Source organism: Gambusia affinis, linkage group LG06, assembly GCF_019740435.1.
Source record: "Gambusia affinis linkage group LG06, SWU_Gaff_1.0, whole genome shotgun sequence".
Lineage (NCBI taxonomy): Eukaryota > Metazoa > Chordata > Actinopteri > Cyprinodontiformes > Poeciliidae > Gambusia > Gambusia affinis.
Window position 1 is genome coordinate 14,621,119 of NC_057873.1, and position 24,540 is coordinate 14,645,658.

Sequence of the window (24,540 nt, forward strand, 5' to 3'; positions counted from 1 at the left end):
GTATAATTGGCCACTTTACTGCAGGGCTGAACTTTTGTCCTTTGTGTCTTTGCCTTGGTTGACACTCACACATACATAGGGGCATGCACACGCATGTATGCACAAGTTTTTTGCCTAGAAGTGAGTTTAAACTTTTGTGTTTTTTTTATTGCTGTGCTGTTTGGATATTAGTGGCTGCTCTTGTGTCGCTGAAGCCATAAATAAACTCTCATATCAGGGAACCTTTAACGTATTAAGGACTGTTGGACTTTGGTAGAGGAAAGAATACTTTTAAAATGGTTTAAAACAATCAGTGCTAAACAATACACTAATCAAACACTTTGTTAGGTGACCCACAGTAGTTCTGGTTTGGACCCTCTTATGCCTTGGGAAGTGCCTTAATTTTTATTGATTTAACAAGGTATTGTTTAACAATATGGACTCATCTAATGAGATCCATGATATGAGTCTGCTGCTCCCAACACAGTGAGACTGTGTTGCTGCTCCACGTAATCCCAAAGGAGTTCAAGTGGATTGAGAAATGGTGTCTGTGGCGGCCAGTGAAGTGCAGTTGAACTCATGGTCATGTTCAGGAAACCAGTGTTGAGCTTGATGATTTGAGATGTGACATGGTGCATTACCCTGGTGGAAGTATTGCATTAGAATATGGGTACACTTAAAGGATGGTGGTCAGATATGATACTTAGGAAGACTGTGGGTCTGAAATTATGTGAAATTATGCTCAGCTGGGGTCCAGTGGGTGGCAAAATATGAAAAAATCTCCCCAACACCATCCCAACAATAGCACCAGACTGATTTGTGCAATTTAGTATGCCAAATTCAGAACTTAAATGTTGTAGCTGAAATCAAGATTGCTCCAACTAGGAAATATTGTTTTTAAGCTGTTATTGTCCAATTGTGGTGAGTCTGTATGAACTGCAACCTTACTTTCCTGTTCTTAGGAAGAGAAAAGCAAGTTTATGTTCCTAAGAAACTTCCTGACAGCAGTGTTGTCTTTTGCCGTTTTGACCCATCTGCTTTAAAGCTGTTGTGTTACACATTCATTGGTGGTTTTCTGCATACCTTAGAAGCAAGTGTTGTTTGGACTCCTGACAAACTTGCATGTTTTATCCTTACATGGGTGTTGTTGGATTCAGAACCATGGAAAAAGCAAAAGAATTAACTATCAAAGGATATGTGTGTGATGGCAACTGAACTTTATAAAACAGGCAAAAGATATCAGAAATATATCTAATGAATTGCAAATGCTAATAATAAGCAGTATTCAAACTCTAATTAAGACAAGGTAAATTATGGGGTTTTGCTGAATCTAAGCCACAGCAAAAGTGTAGAACAAACCAGCGCCTTGTTCTACGCTTTGCTTCATACAGACTGGATCCTCAGAAAAGAATAGAGTTGTGGACTCTTTTGGAGTTTTAATTGACTGGATTTGATTTTGCAAAAAAATAATAATAAAAAAATGTGACTAGCAGCCGGTGACGTAAAGGGAACAATACAAGGTAGATTAACATCAACTTTCAATCGGGGTCCATTAAGCAAACGATTATTTTATTTTATTTTATTCTATTTTATTTTATTTTTATTTTTAAATTTTTTGCATATCCTTCGTATAATTACAAAAAAATTCCAACAGAAAAGAAAATCCCCTAAAATTTAGATTTTATTTATTTTCCTAACATGTGCTCCAGACTGGCTTTGTGTCTAGAAACGCCCCTGGAGAAAAGCGACACAGATTGCGGGTTAGTGTCTCAACATTTATTAAATTTTATATTTGCTGTCATCGATCTGATACAGGAAGCACCGGGGTGAAGACTCTGTGTGTGTTTGTGGGTGTGGGTGTGTGCGTGTGTGTGTGTGTGTGTGTGTGTGTGTGCGTGCGTGTGCGTGCGTGTGTGTGTGTGTGTGTGTGTGTGTGTGTGTGTGTGTGTGTGTAGGTGAGTGCGTGCGTGTGTGTTTGTGTGTATACATGTCTGTGCGCATTTCTCTCCGTCTCTCTCTCTGTGAAAGCGTTCTTTGATGTAGGCTGGCTGATCACAGATCAGATCCATAAAGCCTGCCCCTTCTCCCCGCCTTTGATCTGCGCTTGAGCTGCTGTTGCAGCTCAAAGCAGAGCTCTGCGGTGCGGTGCGGTGCGGTGCAGGAGCTGCGGCGCTGACATGGTGAGCGGACCGGTGCGGGAAACACGCCTTTCGCCGGTCTGCTGTCCACTTTTTGGGATCTTTAATCAACAGCCTGCTCTTTTTTTTTTTTTTTTTTTTTGATCAGGTAAGAAACGCGCTGAGTTCAGCTGAGTTCAGCGTCGTTCTCTGACGGGAAGCAGAGTTGGATTTTAGCAGATCACAGTAAAAGACACCATAACAAACCTACACTGTTTATCACGCTGAATTCAGTCTTCTTGTTTGCTTTTTGGTGGCTACATTTTTGAGCTGCTAGTTAGGAATTGTTGATTAATTTTGGATTGGTTGCATTCAACAACAAGCAGGGTGAAATGTGAGTTATAGTTTATCTAGTTCAAATTAAATATTTGAACTAAATTAAGGGGTGGCTTTGTGCATTCATTTTACTTCTGGTTCTACCAAACTATTGAACCTGTAATGTGAGGAACAAACCCATGATATGACAGTTTTCTTCTCAGTGATTTGAACTTAAGGGATTTATTGTTTTTATGCCCTTTATTCAGAATAAACAAATTCTCCCGACCAGCTCTTTTTGCTGTATTTGTACTCAAATCCCAGCAAACAACTTTGTTTATACTAATCTTGCCTAAAATGCAGATTTTCCTTTTGGTCCAAATATATGACCGCACCACTATGCAAAGTGTAAAAAATCGAAATAAGAAGGCCTCATAATTTAGAAAACTACTCTTATTTTATTATTAAGTGTCAGTTTAAGTAGGATAAACAGATTCTGCCAGTGCTGTTTTAAATGTGTTCCTTTAAGATATCCGACACTGAAATGCGACATTAATAAATGTAAAATTTTATTTCAGGTTTCTATTTTTGGAAAGCATTCTTTCCTCAATACTCCAGTCATGTTCATGCTCTCTGCACATGCTTAAATAAAAATTAGGTTTTTTGTGTGTGTGCTTTCAAAGATATCAACAACTTACTCTGTCTTACATATTTGTTTTTATTTTCACCAAACTCTGCACAATTAATTTAGAGCTACCCAGACTCACAGTGGTATTTCACTGTAAAGAAGAAAACAAAGTTGTAGTCATATTTTGATCGAAACCATCATACCAGTCGTTCTTTGTTAATCTCAAAATATTGTCCCAACCAAAAAGGCCTTTGTTTCTTAACAGGAGAATATAAAGATTTGACTGGTATGTCCTTGCTTTCAGCTCGAAGCAGTAGGTGGCCATCAAGATGTTTTGGAGGCTTCCACACAGCTTGTCGCTCCTGCTAACTGCACATATCATCTTCTCAGCTTTGGTAGGAACGCTTTTACTTGTATGTATTTATGATTAATTGTATTATTATTATTATCATTATTTGAAATATACATGGAATATCACTGTTATATTATCTGTAACATACTGTATGTATGGATATTTTGTTTATTAGACATCGATCTTGATAAAATGAGTTAGTTTGGCTATTTTCTCAGGTAGCTATGGGAGCGATGGGAGCAGCTCTGTTAGTGTTCTATCACCAGAATTGTTTTTACTTTGAGGGAAAAGTGTAGTAGCCTCCTTTCAGCCAGCTGACCAGTGCACAGAATCATTTGTGGGAGGGTTGTGGTGGGCGGCAGGTTGACGGGTGGCACTCCTTTAGCTTCTGTGGCATGACTGATGTTTTTAATTCATGGAAACATTTCTAAAAACAGTTTTTCTTGTTAATGAGGAAAAAGGGAATTATCCTTTGTCCAAGTAACTGCAGCAACAGGTGGGGAGGGGGAACACATAACGGTGATTCAAACCTTCTCAGACATGCCATTGCAAACACTTCTGACAAAGACCAATGTGCAAGACTTTTTAAAACATGTTACCTTTCATAAAGTGCATATGCTGACTGTGTGTCCTCCAGTGTTGAAAAGGAGACTGAGAGTTCCCATCTGAGTGCACGCTGTCATATTTTCCTCATACACTGCGCTTTTATGATTATATCTCCGCCCAGACTCCCTGTTTTTCTGTGATCTCTGTATTGTTGCCAGCTACAAAGTTTCCCACAAGATCCATTAAGGCTTGATCTCCTCACATCCCATCTGTTTCAGCCGTTACTATCAAAAGGAGTCCATAGCAATGACTTAGACCCTCTTAAAGTATCATGAGGCAAAGTGATGTGTTGCCTGGGAAGGGGTTGTCTTTATCTGACATGGACAGAAGTGGTGATGAAATGCAGGAATCTTTAACTTTCACCAAATGTCTGTTTCCCTTCAGATCGGCGTGGGAGCCATGGAGGAGAGCAGAGAGTGCAGAGAGCAGGAGTACAAGGACCGCTTTGGGAACTGCAAACCCTGCAAACAGTGTGATGCAGGACAGGAGCTTTCTAAGGTTGGAGCATAACTGTTTTGAAATACGTTTTTGCCTTCTAATCGTCTCTTCTGTTAGACAGATTTATCCAGCATTCTGTGTCCAAATGTAAGATATGTCTTTGGAATCGATCAAAAAGACTTTGAGAAAAGTGTTTCACATCACATGTTGGGGAAAACTTGCAGCTTTATTTATTGCTTCCTCCCTTTCATGCAAAGAGCCGCCAATCCGTTATTAACTTCTGTCCAACAACGCCGGCCGTTCTTTAATCAGTCACACCCATGCTTTTGACCTCCTCCAGCTCAATGGCTTCCATTGTTTTTCCCCATCGCGCCCGGTTCAACTCATTGTCTTCACCCTCTGAAGCAAGCCATGCCTAAGCTTGCAGCTCTCTCAACAGGGAATAGAGTCTTTTCCACCCCCTGAGCCGCAGCTTTCTGTGAGCTTTGTACAAACAGGCCTCTGTAGTGTCAGTTAGGGCTGGTGAGCAAAAGGCCCTTTCCCTTTCCAGCAGCGCCGATTACAGCACCTACCCACCCTGGAGGCAGTGATGGGAAGCCAAGTAAACAGGACATAGAATAATCTAGATACCCCTCAACCTTTTTGTCACATTATATCCACAGGCGGCAATGAATCTTACGGGTTAGACCAACACAAAGGACTGCACAATTATTAAATGGTAGAAAGGGGACCCTGCTTTTAATTTTTATGAAATGAATATCTGACAAGTATGGCAATCTGCTGCCTAATATCCCCTTTACTCTGATACCCCTTACAAGATCGAATTAATCTGATTTCAGAAGGCAACTTGTTAGGAAATAGAATCTACCTGTGTGTTATTTAATCTGCGCAATTGTCTTATAAAAATTATTATAGGCCCATCTTGAAACATGGTGGTGGCAGAATCATGCTATGGGGATGCTTTTCTTCAGTAGAGGTTAGGAATCTAGTCAGAAATGTTGATAAAACTGAATACAGAAGCAGTGAAAGAAAACTTAGTTGTTTGCAAAAAGATTTGAGACTGAGCTGGAGGTTTGTCTTTTTGCAGGAAAACAACAAGAAACAAGCATCCGATTTGACAAAACTGGAAAGTTCAAGTTCACAGACACTCTTTATGCAATTTGACAGAAATCTGCTTTGAAAATAAGTATAGATAGAATATTTTTTGTTTCTAGATGTTCAAAGCTGGTGAGACATGCTCCAAAAAAAAGCTCCCAGCTGTAATTCCAGTGAAATTGATGAACACTGAGGGACTGCAAAATTGTACTACACACTTTTCAGATTTTAGTTGTAAAATTTTCTGAAAAGAAAAGAAAAAAAAAAATCTCTCCTTCCACATTACAATTAGAAGCTATTTGTGTCAGGCTATGTCATAAAATTCAGATGAAATGCATTGAATTATGGGAATAGTAATGAAGCAAATAGTGCAAGTGCCATGTTATATATATATATATATATATATATATATATATATATATATATATATATATATATATATATATATATATATATATATACATATACATACACAACTGCAGGAAATTAATTAGACTTTACAAAGAACGTAAACACACAGACAAAATGCTCATCAGAAGTTTGTATCGCGTTATGATCTGCAGCCTTGGTGTATGGTTGGATACTAGGAAGATGTTTCTAACAAAAATACATTAGCAGCAGGAAAATTAAAGATGAAAACATTCTCTACCCTCAGCTTTACATCTGTTGAACACATTTAAGCCCTGTCGCCTTTAATCTGCGAGCACGCAAACATGCACTGTGTGCTCAGTAACATGCTTCAGTGATCCTCCAGTTTCTCTGCCTGCTCAGCAGGCATGAGTGCTGCCCGCCACCCTGGGGTCCTGGTTAATAATTGGCCGCTTCACTCTTTCTCTGAAGGTAGCGGGATGCTGGCTCAAAGAGAAGACCAGAGCCTGGGACCAGGGGAAAGATTCCCAGAGTTAGAAAAGCTTGTGATCAGAGGTCTGCGTAACCCTAAAAACGATGGGGGTTTGACCCGGTGGGGAAGGAAGAGGACTTCTGGAGTCCCTCTGTGCAGCTGCTATAGAGATTTCAGAGGAATGTGGCCCAGTTTGCTCTGGACGTTTGCCTCTGGAAGCTGCTCTGACAAACATCAATTAGCACCGCCACGCTAACTGTTGCTCAAGTAGCCACTCACACATAGTCCGTTATAACTACTTACTCTTTCTCTCCCTGACACATATTTCATTCCAGATTTCATTCAGTTTTACTGGCCTTCCAGTGCATTCTAGAAAAATGCCAGTGGCAAAAAAGAACAAAGAAATGTCAAGAACATGTGTTTTTGATGTGACATCAATATGTAGCATAGAAAGACGGTAATTATTCCCAAGACAAAGAACCGTTGAGTGCTGCTGGCTGAAAAGCCTTCACAAATATTCATTTTAGTAAGCAACAGAAACGTTGTCCATCTGGCGCAGAATTTTTACATCTGAAGAAGTTTTCAGAATCTTTCTAAACAGAAAGGTTTCATTGTGTTATGAGCTAAACAGAACCTTGCTCCAACGGACTTGGCAGTGTTTCCAGACTTGTTTCATCACAGGATCATATGACCGGCCGCCCCCTTCCCCTCTCCTACCGTGATTCCCTTTTAATCTCAGAAATATCTGTGCGTCTGAACACGCATCAGGACCCAGCCAGCTCGGCCCCTCTCTCCCCTCCACACGGCTGTTATGCTTGGCAATCTCAGCCAAACAAGATCAGGAGATAGGACATGCAGGGGAACGTGATGTCAAGCATCTGCTTATTTTATTTTGTTTTCATGGTTTTTGAGGGCATGTAAAGCAGTTTCTATTTGTTTGTGTAGAAATAGTGGATGTATAATTTGATACATTGTCTGTAGGTTTCTTTTAAAGTGCCATTTTTGTTTTTTTAAATTGAGTACTTTAAAGAAAAATATTGCAGTTAACAAACTCAGTGTGACATGTTTTTTTTTTTTTCCTTTTTGAATTTTGGCCTTTACTCTCCAGAAGCTCTGTCCTCTTCTGTCTGGTTCAGCTGATGATTTGGCCAAAACAGAGTTACTTTCTCAAAATAATGTAGTTTAGGACCTTCAAACTGTTATGCTGCTATTTTGTTTATGCTGATGCCATCTACACCTTCTGATACGGCACAGAGACCATGAAGGTTAACCATTTTATCTCCAAACTCTTGATAAGCTGTGAGTCTGATTACATTTTTGGAAATTCAAACTGTTTAAAGTAGCTGATGTTTGCCACAGCTATAAATGCCTTTCACATTTTATGTTTACATATAATAATACTTGTTAGTATTTGTTGTGTTGACCTTCAATCTGATATTTTCATGGGCTGGTAACTGTTATCAAGATACACCAAGGTTTCACGAAGTTACAGTTTCAGGGCTTTTAGAGCATTGAGTAATGTGATGTTGCCCTTATCTCCCCTTTGGCCACACCCTACCAGTCAGCTGGCTGAAAAATGACACCTACACTTTACAGCTCCAGAGAGATGAATTTAGGAGTTCTGATTGATTTCCAGTCAAAAGAAGCATAAAGTAATAACTTTTACTAAGGTTATGTTAAATATAGGGTAAAAACAGGAGAAGGTACATTTCTTACACAAATTGTGGTCTAAAAACAAAAGCAGAAGTAATTACATGTTTTTTACACTCTATGAAAATAGATTGATATAAGGAAACAGTTTTTTTTTAAACCAAAGTAAACATATTGTGAGCCTCTCCTGTGCCTGTGTCAGCTCTGTTGTGTCTTGTTTGCTGTTATAAAAGAAAGAAGACATTGCTCCTCAGTGTCCTATGCGGTCTGTACATGAGGAGCAGGACTTGTCTTTGTTCCTCTTTGTTTCAGTGCTCTGACCTGCTTGTGTCTACGTAGCACTGGCCCATCCTGACATGTGGTGCCCCATGAGCAGTACTTGTGCCAATGCCGGGCCTGGTTGGGTTGAATCATCCTGAGGCCCCATTCCTTCATGTGGAAACAGGTCACCAGGCCCTGTCCCGCAATCGCTCCTCTGCAAATCCATTTTCAATTAACTGTCTTGACAAAATCAAAAATTATGGCAAGCAAAGATGAGTCTTATTCATTTGTCTTTTCCCTACTGCATAAACCATCCCTCTCTTCTTTCCTTGGTGCCCTACTGTGCCCTGCTGCATTGTACAGCCTTATATGGAGAGCTCAGAGGAACAGCTGCAATAGGCCGATCCAATCTGGGCCACCTGGCCAAGCACGACTCAAGGTTTCAATGTCAGGCTCACATGTGTTTGGCTGGAAGGGCGGTCTTTCTAATCCTCCCTCTCTGTGCCCAAGCAAGATCACATTTTTGCCTCTGACCTCCATTTTTATTTTCCCTAAACCCAACCCCCCCCCCGTATCAAAGTCTTCTGCCCACATTCCAGCTGGAGTGCATGCCAGGCCAGTGAAACGGGACACGGGTGAGGAGAGAAGTTCTTTTTGAAGTTGACCTTCACTTTAATGTTACATGCCTGTCCTCCAGGATCTGGAGAGCAATGTGGGGATCCTGGATTACAGGAGTACAGCTGCCACCGAGCCGATAATGAATGAACAATGTATGATATCATTTCTGCAGGGTATTTTCATTCTGTGCAGTGTACAGTAATATCAGCTGTCATCCAAATGTAGAGCTGTTATCAAGGTCACCAGGCTTTCAACATGAGTTTCAGAGATATGGATATCTGGGAAGAGAGATGCACAGTGGCCAGATTGTAATTTTATCTTTATAGGTCAAGTGAGACCCTGGTAAATCTATACCACAAAATCTTTGCCCTTTTGTTTGGGCATAATCTCTCTAGACTCTTGGGTATTATTCTCCACTTTTTTTTTTTTTTTTTAGCTCACAACATACAGGGTTTCTTCAGGATTCAGGTTTAGGGCTGAGGGGGATGTGGACGTTTTAAAGGGGGCTAAACATGTGCCAGTAAAAGCTCAGGAAGAAAGCAGCTGCAATAAATTTGATAAAATTGAGTGACTCGCAACATGAAGGTCGAAGTCTGACAAAAAAACATAAACACATTAATAATTCTGATTAACCAAACCTATTTTTCTTAAGTTCTTGTGCATTAATGATATCCACATACCACTTTTTGGAGGATGAGGTGGGGTGACTAAGGTGGTTTATTGTATTTTTCTAAACAGTGTCTGTCCAAACTTCATGGCAGAAAATGTTTTGTATTTTGCTAAACATCATATTAATGGTTTGTTTTTCAAAATTATTAAGCAGATCTCTCTAGCATTACTTAAAATAAAAACATACAGTACAGACCAAAAGTTTGGACACACTTTCTAATTGAATTCAATTAGAAGGTGTGTCCAAACTTTTGGTCTGTACTGTAAGTGTGATTTTAAACCACTTTTATTAAGAAGTATCAGATTACAGTTCAAAATATAGGACTTTACTGTGAAGCTTTATCCGAAAGAGACTGAAATCAGAAGTACACCAGGCAGTAGGGTGCTGTGTTTTATACATGAAATGTTTGCTGAAACAATCTAATGCAGAGGAGTGATTCACTTTAGATCATTCACACATGCAAGAGAAGCTGGCCTTTATAAAGGCACCTTTAATGGTTTAGCACAAAACAAGTATTCATATGCTTTTCCCTCCGTCTACTTCTTTATAATCCCCGCGCTCTTCCTGAAGCATTTCCTTTGCTAGCCAGCCTCTCAATCAACAGGGCCCTCACTGAGTCGGCTCAGAGTGGGAGTAGTTTAAAAAACACAGCAATAAACCTGCGATAATACAACAGTGGGTGTCCCCCAAAGGCTTTATTATTCAAATGCATGGCCCCTCTGGGTCTTGCAGCGGAAGGCGACTCATTCATACTGAGAGAGTCAGGGAGATTATTGGCTGTGTAAGATGGACTCTCAAAAGAGGCAGGCCATTGTTACCCTCTAACCCAGCGGGCTAAGATCATTCTTTAATTTCAGGACCCCCAGCAGTTCACATTCAAACTCGCCCTTTCACCATCTGCACATCAGCCCAAATCAACCAACCCCCCCCCCCCCCCCCCCCCCAAACCCCGGCGCCTCTTACTCAGTGTATTTTTCTCCTTTAATCCCCCCAGGAATGTGGCTTTGGTTATGGAGAGGATGCCCGGTGCGTGCCTTGTCGGAGCAGCCGCTTCAAAGAGGACCGGAGCCTGCAGAAGTGCAAACCCTGTCTGGACTGTGGCCTCATCAACCGCTTCCAGAAGGGCAACTGCTCCACCACCAGCAACGCCGTGTGTGGCGACTGTCTACCAGGGTGAGAGAGCACTCAGACACCAATCTGTCCAATTTTATAGTAAAAAAATGTTTGTTTTGTTTACTAAACATGTAACTTTGTGTCTGCAACAGATTTTATAGGAAAACAAAATTAAGTGGATTCCAGGACATGGAGTGCATACCTTGTGGGGACCCTCCGCCGCCATATGAGCCCAACTGTAAGCACTTTTGAATCATTTGACCTAATAGTCTAACAGTTGGCCTGAAATGGTCCCAGAAAACAGACTCCCCAATCCGCAGCAGGAGATGTTCGAACATGAAACAACAGAGATACAAAAGTCAGAAAGCAAACACCACCATCACAAACACGCATTTGAACTTCTTGCCAAATGCGAGTGGAACCAAAACCCAGTGCCACAACAAAGCCAACACACAGACAAATACTCAACATGCCAGCACAAAGTCCTCAAGAGTAACCAGAACCACAACTTTCTAAGGGTGGAGAGAGCTGTGTTTGACTCACTAAGTCCAACCGAGGCAGCCAGCTATGTTACAAAGATAAATAAATGCTAGAATTTCAAGGCTGGGAAGTTGAAGAGCTGAAATGGATCCTGCAATGGCTACCTAAGATTAGCCAGCATGGGATTATATTGGATTATAGAACATGACACTCATTTTCAGTGCTCAGTTTGGGCTAAATGAGAAAACGTCCCTGAACAGAACATTTTGCTGAAGTATTCTCTTCCCTTAATCTTTCTGTAACATTACAGCCATGAACTTCAAAATAACACGCAGTGGAAGGAAAAGGGCACACAGTTTGCAAATGGTTTTCGCAAATAATCTGTTTTTACCCCGTATTATCTAATACCACCAAATAAAATCCAACCAACCCACTATCTTTGGAAATGACTTAGGTTGTACACAAAAAACACAAGTAATTACATTTCAGTTTGAACAGCATCATGAAGATTAAGGACCACAGCAGACATTTCAGGGAGAAAGTGGTAGAAACGTTTAAAGCAGGATTACATGTGCAAACCTTAAAGACTTAGAGACACTGCTACTGAAAGGTGCAAGTGCATACAACATTTCACAGATTTTTAAAACCATGTACAACTTTTTTTTTTTTTTTTTTTTACTTCCCCACTTTGCACTACAATTTGTTGGTATATTTTTTGGTTATAATATGACTAAACAGTCCAAAGGTTTAAGGGGTGTGAATACCTTTTCAAGGCACAGTTGATGAAAAATGCTGCATGTTTGTTTGATTCAACACCAATTACAGCAATTCTGAGTTTGCTGCTTTAATTTCTGGCATTTATGTGGACAAAAGAAACTGGGAATGTGTTCCAATAAATCCACACAGCTCATATTCCATTAGGATGCACATCCTATTAACTTCTTCCTCCTCACCAAGAGCAATCGTATGATTTCAGGTTTGCAAATGAAACCAACCAAGCGAACGAATGTCTACCCTTGATAATTGAGTGTGACTTCCTGCAGGGAGCTTTTACTGCTGATTTAAGTGCTGGAAGAGGGGGGATATCACCTAAACAACATTTTCAGTCTTTGCGCAGCAGAATGGAGGCGTCATTGGACCGGCCACACTTGGTTTTGTTCTTTAATCTCGCCTCTTTATTGATGTGGATAAGAAAAAAGAAAACCTGGATGTGTACGCTGACCTTGAGACAACAGGCCTCCCTCTGTCTGCTCATTTGTCCATCTGTGCCGCTTCCCGTTTTGATACTGGAGGAGGCCTGTGAAACAAAATGGCCATTGTGTGTGGGAACATAGCCGGTGGTTCGCTCCTACAGGGACTCTGAGTGGAGTATTTCCAAATGTTTGAACGTCTTGCCACGCCCCCCTCTCAGCCGCCCTTCACCCCCCATCCACGGCTGTTATCTCGAGGAGGATGGTGAAAACTTAAAGGGCAGATCATTCTAATAGGCCACCCTGGCCCGGGGCAGCGGTGCAGCTGTGCAGGGGGAAGCAGTTGTAGTCTGGGGTGGACCGTAAATCTTCCCCTCTCCTTCCTTCTTTCTCGCTCTTCCCCCTGTGGCTTTTTAGAGTTAAAATGAGGTTGTGTTTTATGGATTTCTTCATCCTCTGTAATGCGTATCATCTGCTGAAATAGTTCACCGTCCCGGTGGAGTTGAACCTGTATGCATTCTCTGGTAGCGTCTTCCTGTACTGACTTTATTACAATGGGCTTCATAAATCAGCTAGTCAGGAATTTTAAATGTTTTTCAGTTTATCCACAGACAAAAGTAATAAAATCCAGTCATTAGGCATAATTAATGCAACCCTTAAGCAAAAAGTTGAAAGTTGTTTCTCAAGTAAAACTAATCACTGAGCTGCTGCCAGTTAATCAGATGACTTGTGGAAGTCTATTTTTTGTTTCCCATTAGATGAAGTCTTAGTATGCCCTTTTATGATGTACATGTTGAATGCTACACATTCAAACATTCCTACTTATCAACACTTTCACTTTTTATTTTTTTGCAAGTTTTTTTTATACAATTATGAACCTTTCACTCATCATTTACTCATATAGAATCTCATATTGAGAGTCATGGAAGATTTTTTAGGGTTTTTTTTTTTTAATTTTTTTAATTCAAAACCACTGACTCTATCAGGGAACCGGCTTTTGGTCTTTAAAATAAAATGTAAAAATTGAAAGTGGCAGCTCCAACCTGATCACTAAACCTTTGTTAAACACTCTTCATTTTAGCTTCTAGTTCAGGATAAGTAAAAGAGTATTTCACAGAGTTGTTTTTTTTTTATTATTATTTGTACTTTTTTTGCCTCCTGGACAAATGCAGATAAATTCTTTTTAAAATTTTCCAATCTGTACTGAATCATCTTACAAAAATATACAGATTCTGTAAAACACAGTTTTGGACTTCTGATACATTTAAACATTCCAGTTGTGATGTAGTAAATACATTTTACTTGGACATAAAACTCTGTAAACAAAAAAACAATGTGTTTATAGATTTACTTGTTTATTATACATTATGAAATGAAGAAGAAAGTCTGGAAATGAATACTATTTTAGTTTCTAATTCTTTTCTGAAGATATTCAGGGAATATCTTCCTGAACATCCGAAAACCATTTTAATGCTTTTTCAGACATTTCAAGTCCACATATTAAAATCTAAAACTTCTTAGATGTCATTATGTCCCAAAATGCTGCTCCAATGCAGTTAAAAAACTTGTTAAAAATTCTCCAGTATGGGGCGTGCTGTGGTGGTGTAGGGGATAGCGCAACCCACATTTGGAGGCCTTGAGTCCTCGACGAGGCAGTTGCGGGTTCGATTCCCGGACCCGGCCGACATTTGCCGCATGTCTTTCCCTCTCTCACTCCTCCTTTCCTGTCAGCCTACTGTCATATAAGGGACACTAGAGCCATAAAAGACCCCCTGGATGGGAAAATATAAAAAATGTATCCAGTATTTAATTTAATGAATCCAGTTCCCAGAAAGAAAGGCAAACCTCCAGCCTACCAGCAGCTTAGAGCAGCAGTTCCAGTATTTAAACTCAAACTCATTGAAGCCACTCCGATGCAGGCGTGTGGGATCATGATAGCTGCTGATCGCAGAACACTTTGTCCTGCCTTCTGTCTTACTCAAGCTATACGCAAACTGTCAAAGCGGCACCTTGCAGCAATAATCATGCTTGGTGTTGCCAGAGAAGAGATGGTTACCTGCTTACAAATCGAGTCAGCTTCGACACGAAGGCAAAAAGTTCAATCTGAGCTGAAGAGGAAGTGCTTCTGTTGCCATCAAGCGTTATGTCATCAGATCAAGTCAATACAGGAAATGTATTAATGGGTAAATTAAAGCCTTAATTACTATAATCAAATAATCCACAAAGTCTGAAGGTCAAGGGAAACGGTGACATAAATATGAATGAAAACCACAGCAAAGTTTAAGACGCAACACAGTTTAGTTAACACTGCAAACTTTCTTGTCGTAATGTTTGTGGTCATAAATTATATTTGGTCTCATGTAGGGACGTGGCCTTAAAAGGCAAATGTAAACAGCAAAAAAATTAAAGGTAGTTAGAAAAAAAAAACTGTTGACAAGGTAATAATCTGTAGAAATGCTACAAATTCATATCCTTGAAAATATTTCCAAATAACAAATTGCATCATTTTTGTAAGTGAGTTTATTAGTTTTGTGTCAGCCAAACTGACAGCAGCGTTCAGCAACAGGTGGGAGAGGGGCCCTGCTGCGTTACTTCCTTAAAACATACTGTATGACTGAGTTGCTGTTATTTTAAAGCTGTGATTCCAGACGTTGTTTAACTTGCCATGTCAAAATTTAGTAAATTACATTTTCTTCGCTGTACTGAAACGATACCTTAATACATTAATCAAATATCTCTAATGTTTATGTATAAATGACAATTCATGCCTATACCAAAGAAAATGCATTCCTCTCTCCTACTCAGCCATCAGGGTAAACATTGCTATGGCCCCATTAAAGAAAGACCTCAGAGGCCTTCATACAGACATAAGTCAAAGAGCCTTTTAAGGTGCAAAGAAGTGCTGCTTTTATTTGGACTATAAGTGCCATTCCACAAAGTGAGTGCGTCTGTGAAAGGCTGCGGTTTATTGGTCTGGTTTGTGTGGAGATAATATCAGCAGGTGAGGTCTGTTCAATGGAGCAGTGTTTATCTGTGTGTGCTGCAGCTGCCGGCACTCCGATAACAGGCTGTCTTTGTGTTGATGCTCACCTCGGATGAGCTGGATCTGACCTTCACAATGAAGACCAAGTTTAAACACCATGGTCAGATGTCAGACACCACACAGATACCCTGGGCTGGTTAAGAGTCTATAAAACCAAACACTAACACAGTTGGAAACAACACTTAGCTTTAGGATGACAGTTCCACATTTTAATACTTTAGGCTAAAAGAAATTTTGAACTGATTTACTGTGATTGAATGTTGTCGGGTTTTTGTTTTTTTCCCTCAGTGGTTTATACTTTATTCTTCAGTTTGACCAGGAGGTTTGAGAGCAAACAAGGAGTTATCAGCTTCACTGCAGCTAAAGCCTTTCAATACAAACATGCCTGTATAAACAGGAACTTATATAAACCAGCATGATTTAAGCTGTGTCCCGATGCCTCTAGAATGTTCTATAAATCCGACATCATGTACGTTCTCTTGTTTATATCTAACCGGTCCTTTGCTGTCACTTCTCGGAGATTTGAAACGCTGCTTTCGGTGTTTCATCATATTTTCCCATCTGAAGGAATGTTAAAATACCCTGATCCCCTATCTGTCTGAAAGAGGAAGGGAAAAAAAAAAAAAAAAACTGGCCAGCGCTAAAGCAATGTTTACACAGCAAAACAAAGAGCTCTTGAATGTGAAAAGGCTGATACTGGTCGCCTTTATGATTAATATATTGAAAAACAAATAGTGGAGCTGACTAGAAAAAGATCTCCTCAAACAAGAAGTCACTCATTCTGGCTGCCATTCTCACTGGTAACTGCTCAGTCTGCTTCACGTCACTGTACGCTCCCTGTCACTGTTTGCTCTGTATTAACCCACGCCTTAAATATCATACGTACAGAGACCAGGGGAGACTGTGTGTGATTTCTCTAACAGATCAGAGTTAATTGTGTGGAGCTATTTGTACATGGCCTTGAGACTGTAGGCTGCTACTGTCTTGCTTCGACAAAACAACAATCAGAGTAGAAGGGCTTTAAAATTCTGCATAAATTTGGAATAGTCATAAACTGATTGATATGTCAAGGGTGTACCAGCAACTCTAAAAGGCTTCAAATTTTCTCTGTGTTGTCTTTAGCCCTCAGGCTTTCTCTAAGAAGTTGATAATAAGGAAAGAGTTGCCCCTAAGGATTCATGATGTGTACCTGAAGTTGTATTGTGATGTTGTATGGTAAATATTACTATTATGGGTAATGTTTTAGTTGAATTAAACCATATTGTGCTGTGCAAATCTCCCCATCCTTAACTTTCCTCTTCTACACAAAATTTGTCAGTTTCTACAAACATTTAGGCTAAATTAAATAAACTGAGCAACATTGCTAGCAGCAAATTACAGGACAAATACCTGACAATATGCTGATCTATGCTAGGCTCTATGGCTCATAGCACGCTAACTGTTGTTTTGTAGATTTCTTTCTTAAAAAATAGTTTTCTGAAGGTTGCTCTCATACATTTTTGGAAATAATCATGATTTAAAAAAAGTATCATCAGTCATCAGCCTTAGGTTTTAAATAACACAAAGGGCCACAGATGCCAATTTTAAAATAACGTGTAGCATAGTTGTTTTTTATTCTTGCTCTTAAAGAAGTAATTGCCACCAAAAATTCAGGTTTCAGATTACATGCATCCTTCACCAGTGGTAAAATGTTAAATGGGCTTTGATTGTGTTTTTGACAATGTATCCTATCTGCTATCAGTGTTGGTCCAATATTAAATTGATCTTGCAGATGAATTGGTATCTCAAAACTAAAAAGCAAAGATGACACACAGTACATGTCGATAACCTCAGTTTTTCCTTTCTCTACAGATAATGTTATTGTGTGAAATGTGAAAAAAGTGATGATCTCCCCACCAATAATTATCACCTGATTCTTCAAAACACAGCTGCAGAGTGTTTTGGTGATTCTTTGCTCTCTGTCTTTATTTTTGCGTTTGCTTAAATCTCTGCACTTTCATGTGAAAACTGAAAAAAAGAGTTAATGGTGAAACCTGACTCTGAATAAGTTCTTGTGATGTGGCACTTTGTGATCTTTGGTTAAACTAACAGTCTCCGAAAACATTTGCAAGCGCATGGAGAATTTCATTTGATTAAAGGATGATTACATGTAGCAGAAGCGATTATTTTTTTATTTTAAAAAACTGCTTCACAATTTTCTGTGTTTAGCCTTAAGCCGCATTAAGCCCTGACGCTCTGTAGCTGTGCGAACATGTAAAATGAGCTGCATTCTTCAAGGCTTTATATGAATGTGTGTTAAGGGTCCCGATGGCAGGAGCAAACACAGACATTATGTCTCCCCTCAGGTAGGACGAGAGCCTCATTATGAAATCAGCACAATGTAGACGCTTAGATGGACTATGTTTTCAAATGCACAGAGAAACTTGAGGGGTATTTTAAAAGCTGTCCTAGCTTGTGTGCCTGTCGAAGTGCAAGAGGGGTGGTAGATAGAGCAACGTGTGTAAATCATCTTCTGTTCAGAACAAGACAGAGGTCGTTAAAGAGGGAATCCACCACAGGCGTTTTGTCTTTGAACTCCTCTGCTCATTTCATTAGGCTTCAGCAGAAAGGTAGCTGACCCAAAGAATAAAGAAACAATTACTCCTGCTTCCACATCGCCTGGGGAGGCTCGCATTAGATAACACACATGGCCCTCTGCTTTATTTGTCCCCACTCCCATGGAGGCTTCTTCCACTTTAAGTACACAGCGTGTCATTTCTCTGCTCTCATTCCCTATCTGGTCTCCTTCGCAGGTAGTGGGCGTGTGAACCTGGTGCCTCTGCCCTCCGTGGTGACGAGTCCTCGTGACGTGGCGCTGGCTGCAGTCATCTGCAGCGCTCTGGCTACGGTCCTGCTGGCGCTGCTGGTTCTGTGCGTCATCTACTGCAAGAGGCAGCTGCTGGAGAAGAAGCCCAGCGGTCAGTCAGGATGCCCTCACGCTATGTGTTGTATTTTCTTTATTTCTCAAAGCAACATTTTTGATGTTTTCTTATTAATCCCTTCTTTATGAGTGTGGCTTTGATAAGCTGAATGGCTGGTAAAGATGTGCAAGTCGTAATCTTTTACTAAAATGTGCAGGACGACATCGCAGAGACTCCAGCATTGGAGTATTTTTAGCTCTTTTTTTTGTGTCATTTTTGCAACTTGATCTTGTAGAAGCAAAGAAATTTAATCCACAAGCTATAAAAGCAAGTCTCTCTGCAAGACTAAAACAGAATTTTTTTGCGATGTTGTTTGGTGAAATGGGTTTTTGTTAACACAAACAAGTACAAAATCAATATATGTAGTTTGAGTTAACGGGTTCACTGTGAGATTTTGGAGGCCATCTTTAGGTTTCACTCTCTGATGGTCGTTATCAATAATTAAGACTTCAAAAGGATTCGAACATAAAACTGAGACTTGTGGAGCTCCACACATAGCAGAGAAAATAAACTTATCTTATGTATTTTATCCTTTAATCCACACAAGAACTCTGTAAAAATGATCATTTATAAAACTTCTGACCAAGGATGGTTTGTTCAATCTATATATCTATTAACACAAATTAACCTTCAGGTGCTTTTGATAATTCCTAATAGGAAGTTGTGTTTGTTTTGAAGCAATCCGATTAGATGACACCGGTTTTAGCTTTGCGCTGCTCTGCTCCTTATGCGTTTTTGTTTAAAAGAGCACTGAGTGTTGTGTGTGTTTATGTGAGCGAAAACTTTTCTTAAACTGTTCCAGTGTGCACAATAGTATTTTTTTTTCAACAAAGTTTCAGAGACATTTATTTTGATAATATTTTTGATAATGACCCAGCTAAATCTCACTTTAGGCCTTTCATGATTTCATACCTCTAAAAAAAATATCTTGAATTACTTTTGAACATTTTGTGGGTCTATTACATCAGTGACATTCAGTACATTCAGTACAAGATAATTTTGTAAAGATGTTTATTAAAAAAAAAAAAAAAAAAAGCACATATGCATTCTAAAACCTGCCTTTAAATTATTAACCTGACTTCAGAGATATTAAGTTGGCAGACTAATGTGTTTGACAAAAAGAGTTGCTAAGGCCTTGAAATGAGGCTTCACTGCTGTCTGAACTTGACTGGATTTCTCTTTTGTTAACTTCCCAAACCGGGTGCTGAACTAAGATTTATTAAACGACGCTGCATATTTGTGGGAACTTGTTTAATAAGCTGCATTCGTGAGGCTAGAAGTGATTAAGCCTGTGAAATATCCCCGGGCGACAAATTAATGACATCATGTGTCCCCTTTGAGCATGTCGGGAACAAAGAGGTGTAGCAGAAGGTATCAAGGCGTTGCCAGTCACTTTTTAAATTTTTTTTTTTTACTCCTTGCAAGAAGATTGCTTCAGTTAAGTATTTTGTCGGTAATTTCCCTCCATTAAAATATGCACAACGTCCATCACCGGAGCTGACACAACATGCAAACTGTTGTACTAAGAAGTTATTATGAACCTCATTAGCGTGATGCTAGTTAGCCTTGTCAGCTATATATGATTATGCTACAACTTTGTCCTGTGGAGAGAATGATTACAGATTTAGAGACTGAAACAAATTGATTAGGCAATAAATTCACATTTATTGATGTTTTACAGATTAGTTAGCAGTATTTTATACCTAAAGTCCAACTATGGGTTTTTGCTGAACAATTTGAGAAGTTTGCAGCTCGTTTCTTGCCTCATGGAAGATCACCATGTTGCTGCTGTTTTTTCAGCTTCCTCTCTGAGGTCTCAGGACTGTCCCTACAGCGGGGCAGAGCTCTCCTGTATGGACGCCCGCTGGCTCCACGACTTCCCCCACAGAACCTGCTGCCAGTGCCACCTGGACTCCGGACACCACTGTGGTGCGTTTAGGTTCAGTTGATGAAGTCTGTAAGAAATCCAGTGATTGCTTTGTTAACTTTGTTGGTGAGCAATTCACGAAAGGATGAATGGTACAGATGACTGTCTTGAAATTTATGTTATATTTGCGCGCGTGTGTGTGTGTGTGTGTGTGTGTGTGCTGTGTAGGTCCAGTACACCTGAACCCCTCTCTGTGCTGTGATGAGAGCTGTAGTTTGGGCCGCAGCCAGAATGTCAGTCCTTTCCAGTCACAGATGAGCCTCAGTGATGAGTAAGTAACATTTCTGCTCAAGTACGAACTTGCAGACTGTTATTCTATATACACGTTGTGATTCAATTATCAAATTTAGCTGTAATAGAAATCAATTTTCAGCAGGGTGAATAACTTTCCAGCAGGTGTATCATAGCGGAGACTATAAACCCCCGTGATATCCTGCTGTTGGAGGAAAAAAATGTGCAGAAGAGGTTACAATTAGCCTAATAATACACTGACTGAGTCAAAGAGAGATGGTACCACATTTTATGGATTTACAAAATCAAGACTGATCATTTGTGTTAAGAGGTTACAGGTAGTTTGCCAGATGATTCCCCCAAACACTGAATTTCAGCCACATTATCCTGTGAAACACGGTGGTTTAGGTATGATGAGCAACATCCCCACAGCATCCCAGATGTCATAAATCAGTTTTTTACTGTTTTTGAGGCAAAACCAAGAAATGTAGACGTAATCTACAATGGAATAGATTAAACAGCAGAATGTAAAATGTTTTTAATGAACAAAAAGATATTTGCCACTTACTTGGTAAATCCACCTAAACACTAAACACATATTTTAAAGGATCTATTCAGATAATAGCTGAATAAAAGGGGATTTGTATATTTGTTAGAGATTCACTAATCAGTGTTTCTGGGCTAATTTCTAATCTCCAGCTTTATAAAGCCCAAATTGGCATTTTAAGCTGTTTAACATCCTGTATCAGCGATTACAATTATTAGAATCAGTAACCGTAAATAATGGGAGCTTTGCTTTAAAATGTCCAGCCTGTTTGAGATGCAACAAATATATCAATGTAGAAAATGTAATTATCGTTTGAGTAGCTTCGAGATGTTTTTTTTTGTGCTGACCAGAATAAGATTGGATGTTTGAATTGCCAGTCAAGGATCAGGACAAGTCGAACTGAAAACTGGTTAAAGCCAGTCACCAGAGGATTGTTTAATGTAACACTAATATTATCAATGTAGATAAAACATTGGATTAGAATAAAAAAAAAAAAGACACAGCTAAATAAGGTTTTAATCTAATCCATTGATTCAAATTATCATAAGTTTCTTCACGGTTGACGTCTTTCTAGAGGCAGAGTTGTTCTCTATAAGCTCAGCTTTTGTTAAGACCTGCAGGTAGGACATCAACCAGCTTAACACCGAACTGCTCCACTTTTCATCTTACTGCCTTTATTATCAAGCTGCTGTAGGCGAATAAAGAGCTCATCTGTTTGAAGCTCCGCCAGCAGGAAAAAGCAAAAGGCTGTCTCCACCAGGCTATGTTCATGTTGTTACACACTGCTTTGTTTTCCTTTCCACAGAAATAGACGCCTACATGAAGAAGATACTCCAATGTGGCTGGAAGGCCACACAGAGCCTGAGTGTGTGGGAGAGGACGAAATGACAGGAAGTGTTGGGTCTCCTGAATACTTGGAGCTTCCTCTCTGTGGAGTCGACCCAGCAGGAGGAAGTGAGGAGGGAGGAGAGGAAAGGGAAGGATTGAGGGAGTATTCATGTGAAAGGAGGAGAGAGGACTGCAGTGACACTGTGACTGATGCACTTCTTCCTAAGCAGCAAGGGCAAACGCAGGAAGGTGAGCGGCCATGTTTCTCTGTATTTATTTCACTTTTAAAATAAATTGTATTTTTATGATGTGGTTGTGTATAAATAAATTAACATTTACTCCTACCTTTGGCTAAAAGGCTTTTCTTAATATAAGGAAAAAAAAAAATACCGTCCTCCTACCTGTGTGTATGCCATGACACACTCAACATCCAAACTAAAACATTTAAACTTGGAATAAAAAGTAATGAAGAATGTTCTGAGAGTAGTGCTAAATGTATAATGCAAAGGTGGGGAAAGACGTTCCCCACCTTAGCACACTGTTTGAATTCAGTTGAAATGGATGCATGATTAAATTGAAATAATATTTTTTTAGAAAGTGCCTCGAGATGACGTGTTGTGAATTGCCGCCATATTAAACTGAATTGATTTGGATTTTATGGAAAAACTTAAAGAAGTAGTTAGAGGATTTGTTACTATTTGTGGAACAGTTATTTAAGGGAGTTTTCCCCACTAGATTAATATATTTCAAATAAGAACTGGATAAGGAATGAATTAATCTGAAGGATTTTTTTGAATCTTTAGCTATAGGGAGCATTTTAGTGAAGTGAGCATTGTAATAATGAACCATCAATCATTTTCAGAAAACACACAGAATGGAGAAAATAAATGCATTAATTCCTCATATGTTATGTGCACCCGTGTGTCTCAGCCCAGCCTTTTTTATAAACCGTTATGTAGCTCTGAGTGTGTGTGTGTATGTGTGTGTCTATGATGAGCATGCACCTTTGACGTAGTCAACAGGATCCAGCTGTAAGTCAGCCCACTGCCGTCTCAGGACAGATGCGTTACTAATCGCCGCGTGTGCGCTCTCCTCTTCCTGCTCTCTGCCCAGGGTGACGTGGACGTCTCTGGCTGGAACCCCCACCTGGACTCGACAACAGCCACACCCAGACTCCGTCTCGGATTCCTACCTAGTCTCCCCACATGCACAGACACACAACAACACAGACACGAGCGCGGTCGTGCCGTCTCCTTGAAATGCCTCGTCGGTGACCTCAGAGCCCTCCGTCAGATGGTCCAAACAAAACACATTATGTGCATCCTCCACAGGAGCGCTGCCGCAGATGGATGAAAACACTAAAACACACTGAGAATGTGAACTCGATGGCCCACTGGGTTCGATCATATGAAGTTGAAACATTGTGACTTTTACCAGTGAAGCAAAGTGAATCCTGAGAATGTCTCGCATCGTCACATGTAGGAGAATCTAAACTGTACCGCTCGTCTAGAAGCAGGTGTTATGAAGCTTTCGTGTAAAAGTTTGACGAAATGTCTCAAAAGTGAAAAAAGTTGCACATCGAAGACAATCTTGATCGTATGGAGCAGGTTGGGACGAGGAATGTCTAAGTGATAAACGCCCTGTAGATACTGTAAAATACTTAATAGGTCAATATTTTTGTTACGAACTGTAGACTTGACTGCATGTTTGCCTTTCTCAGCTCTGTTGTAGCGTTGTTGGTTGTGAAGCTTCATGTCCATGTAGCGTTGTAAATAAACCTCTGAAACAGAATGACATTTCATGGTTTCAATTCTTAAATAATGCAGAAGTGCAACATGTACCTGTGAAATTACTAAGTGCAATTTAACCTTTAGCCGCATCTCCCTGCTAAACACTTTCAAGGTGATACCCCAAGAAAATTTTTTATCTAAAAATCCCACGAGTAACATTAATTTACAAGGAGGTAGAAATAAATACACTCATCGATCTGAATGATTCGTTTGAACTGTTCTTTTTTTGGGTGGTAGTATTATACGAACAACTTCACTGCAAAAATACAAAATCATATCAACTATTTTTGGGCTACTACTTGTGCAAATATCTTAATACACTAGAAATAAAAAACAATAACAATTCACTTTTCTGCAAGATATAGGAGCTTGTTTTTGAGAAGATAATTTCTTTATCTACTTAGATGTTAAAAAGAAAATGTTCCTCTGGGAGATTGCTTCACTTATAACAAGCCCTCTTTCCCATGTCATAAGTAGTCCTTTTTAATCAACATTTAGAAATTACTGACTTAAACTGTCACTCAAATGTACTTTTAAGTTAGTTTTGCCTTCTATTTGCTCTAAAAACTAGATAAAAAATACTTTAACATTTTGTGCTTTTGCAGAAGCTTGTGCGTTTTGTAGCCAGGATCTCCCTTTATTGGCCCTGGTACCAGCCCTGCTGAAAAAGTATAGACTTAAAGTCACTGTCTGTGCAATATGTGAGGGGAAAATTATTCAGACGTTAATGAACAACGATGTGATTAACCAACCCACCCTTTACAGAACAAAGACTGGTTCAAATAAATCATTCAAAGTCCACCATTGCTGTGAGAATGCAGAGCTCGAACTACTTATTTTCAGCGTAAACTCCACTTTCTG

At 39.7% G+C, this 24,540-nt stretch overlaps 1 protein-coding gene across 3 annotated transcripts; it reads left to right on the forward strand.

Annotated features, from left to right (window-relative positions):
• Positions 1 to 2,058: 2,058 nt before the first annotated feature.
• LOC122832618 (tumor necrosis factor receptor superfamily member 19-like) lies at positions 2,059 to 23,680 on the forward strand. Of its 3 annotated transcripts, none has more exons than XM_044119538.1 (10): positions 2,059 to 2,265; positions 3,344 to 3,434; positions 4,382 to 4,495; positions 10,565 to 10,743; positions 10,836 to 10,921; positions 18,189 to 18,353; positions 20,157 to 20,285; positions 20,452 to 20,554; positions 21,867 to 22,138; positions 22,991 to 23,680. In XM_044119538.1, the coding sequence occupies exons 2-10, from the start codon at positions 3,369 to 3,371 to the stop codon at positions 23,005 to 23,007; spliced, it is 1,131 nt and encodes a 376-aa protein (XP_043975473.1). In that variant the 5' UTR covers positions 2,059 to 2,265; positions 3,344 to 3,368; the 3' UTR covers positions 23,008 to 23,680. The 3 variants fall into 3 exon arrangements, with proteins under 3 accessions (XP_043975473.1, XP_043975474.1, XP_043975475.1); XM_044119539.1 differs by having other exon boundaries at positions 2,063 to 2,265; positions 23,003 to 23,680; XM_044119540.1 differs by lacking the exons at positions 2,059 to 2,265; positions 3,344 to 3,434; positions 4,382 to 4,495; positions 10,565 to 10,743; positions 10,836 to 10,921 and adding an exon at positions 17,532 to 18,005.
• Positions 23,681 to 24,540: the final 860 nt, after the last annotated feature.

Excerpts from the sequence above, each read along its gene's own strand:
- LOC122832618 (XM_044119538.1), top strand. The coding sequence starts at position 3,369 with ATGTTTTGGAGGCTTCCACACAGCTTGTCGCTCCTGCTAACTGCACAT. Across the intron at positions 3,435-4,381 it reads ATATCATCTTCTCAGCTTTG|ATCGGCGTGGGAGCCATGGA; the intron begins GTAGGAACGCTT and ends GTTTCCCTTCAG. Across the intron at positions 18,354-20,156 it reads GCTGGAGAAGAAGCCCAGCG|CTTCCTCTCTGAGGTCTCAG; the intron begins GTCAGTCAGGAT and ends CTGTTTTTTCAG.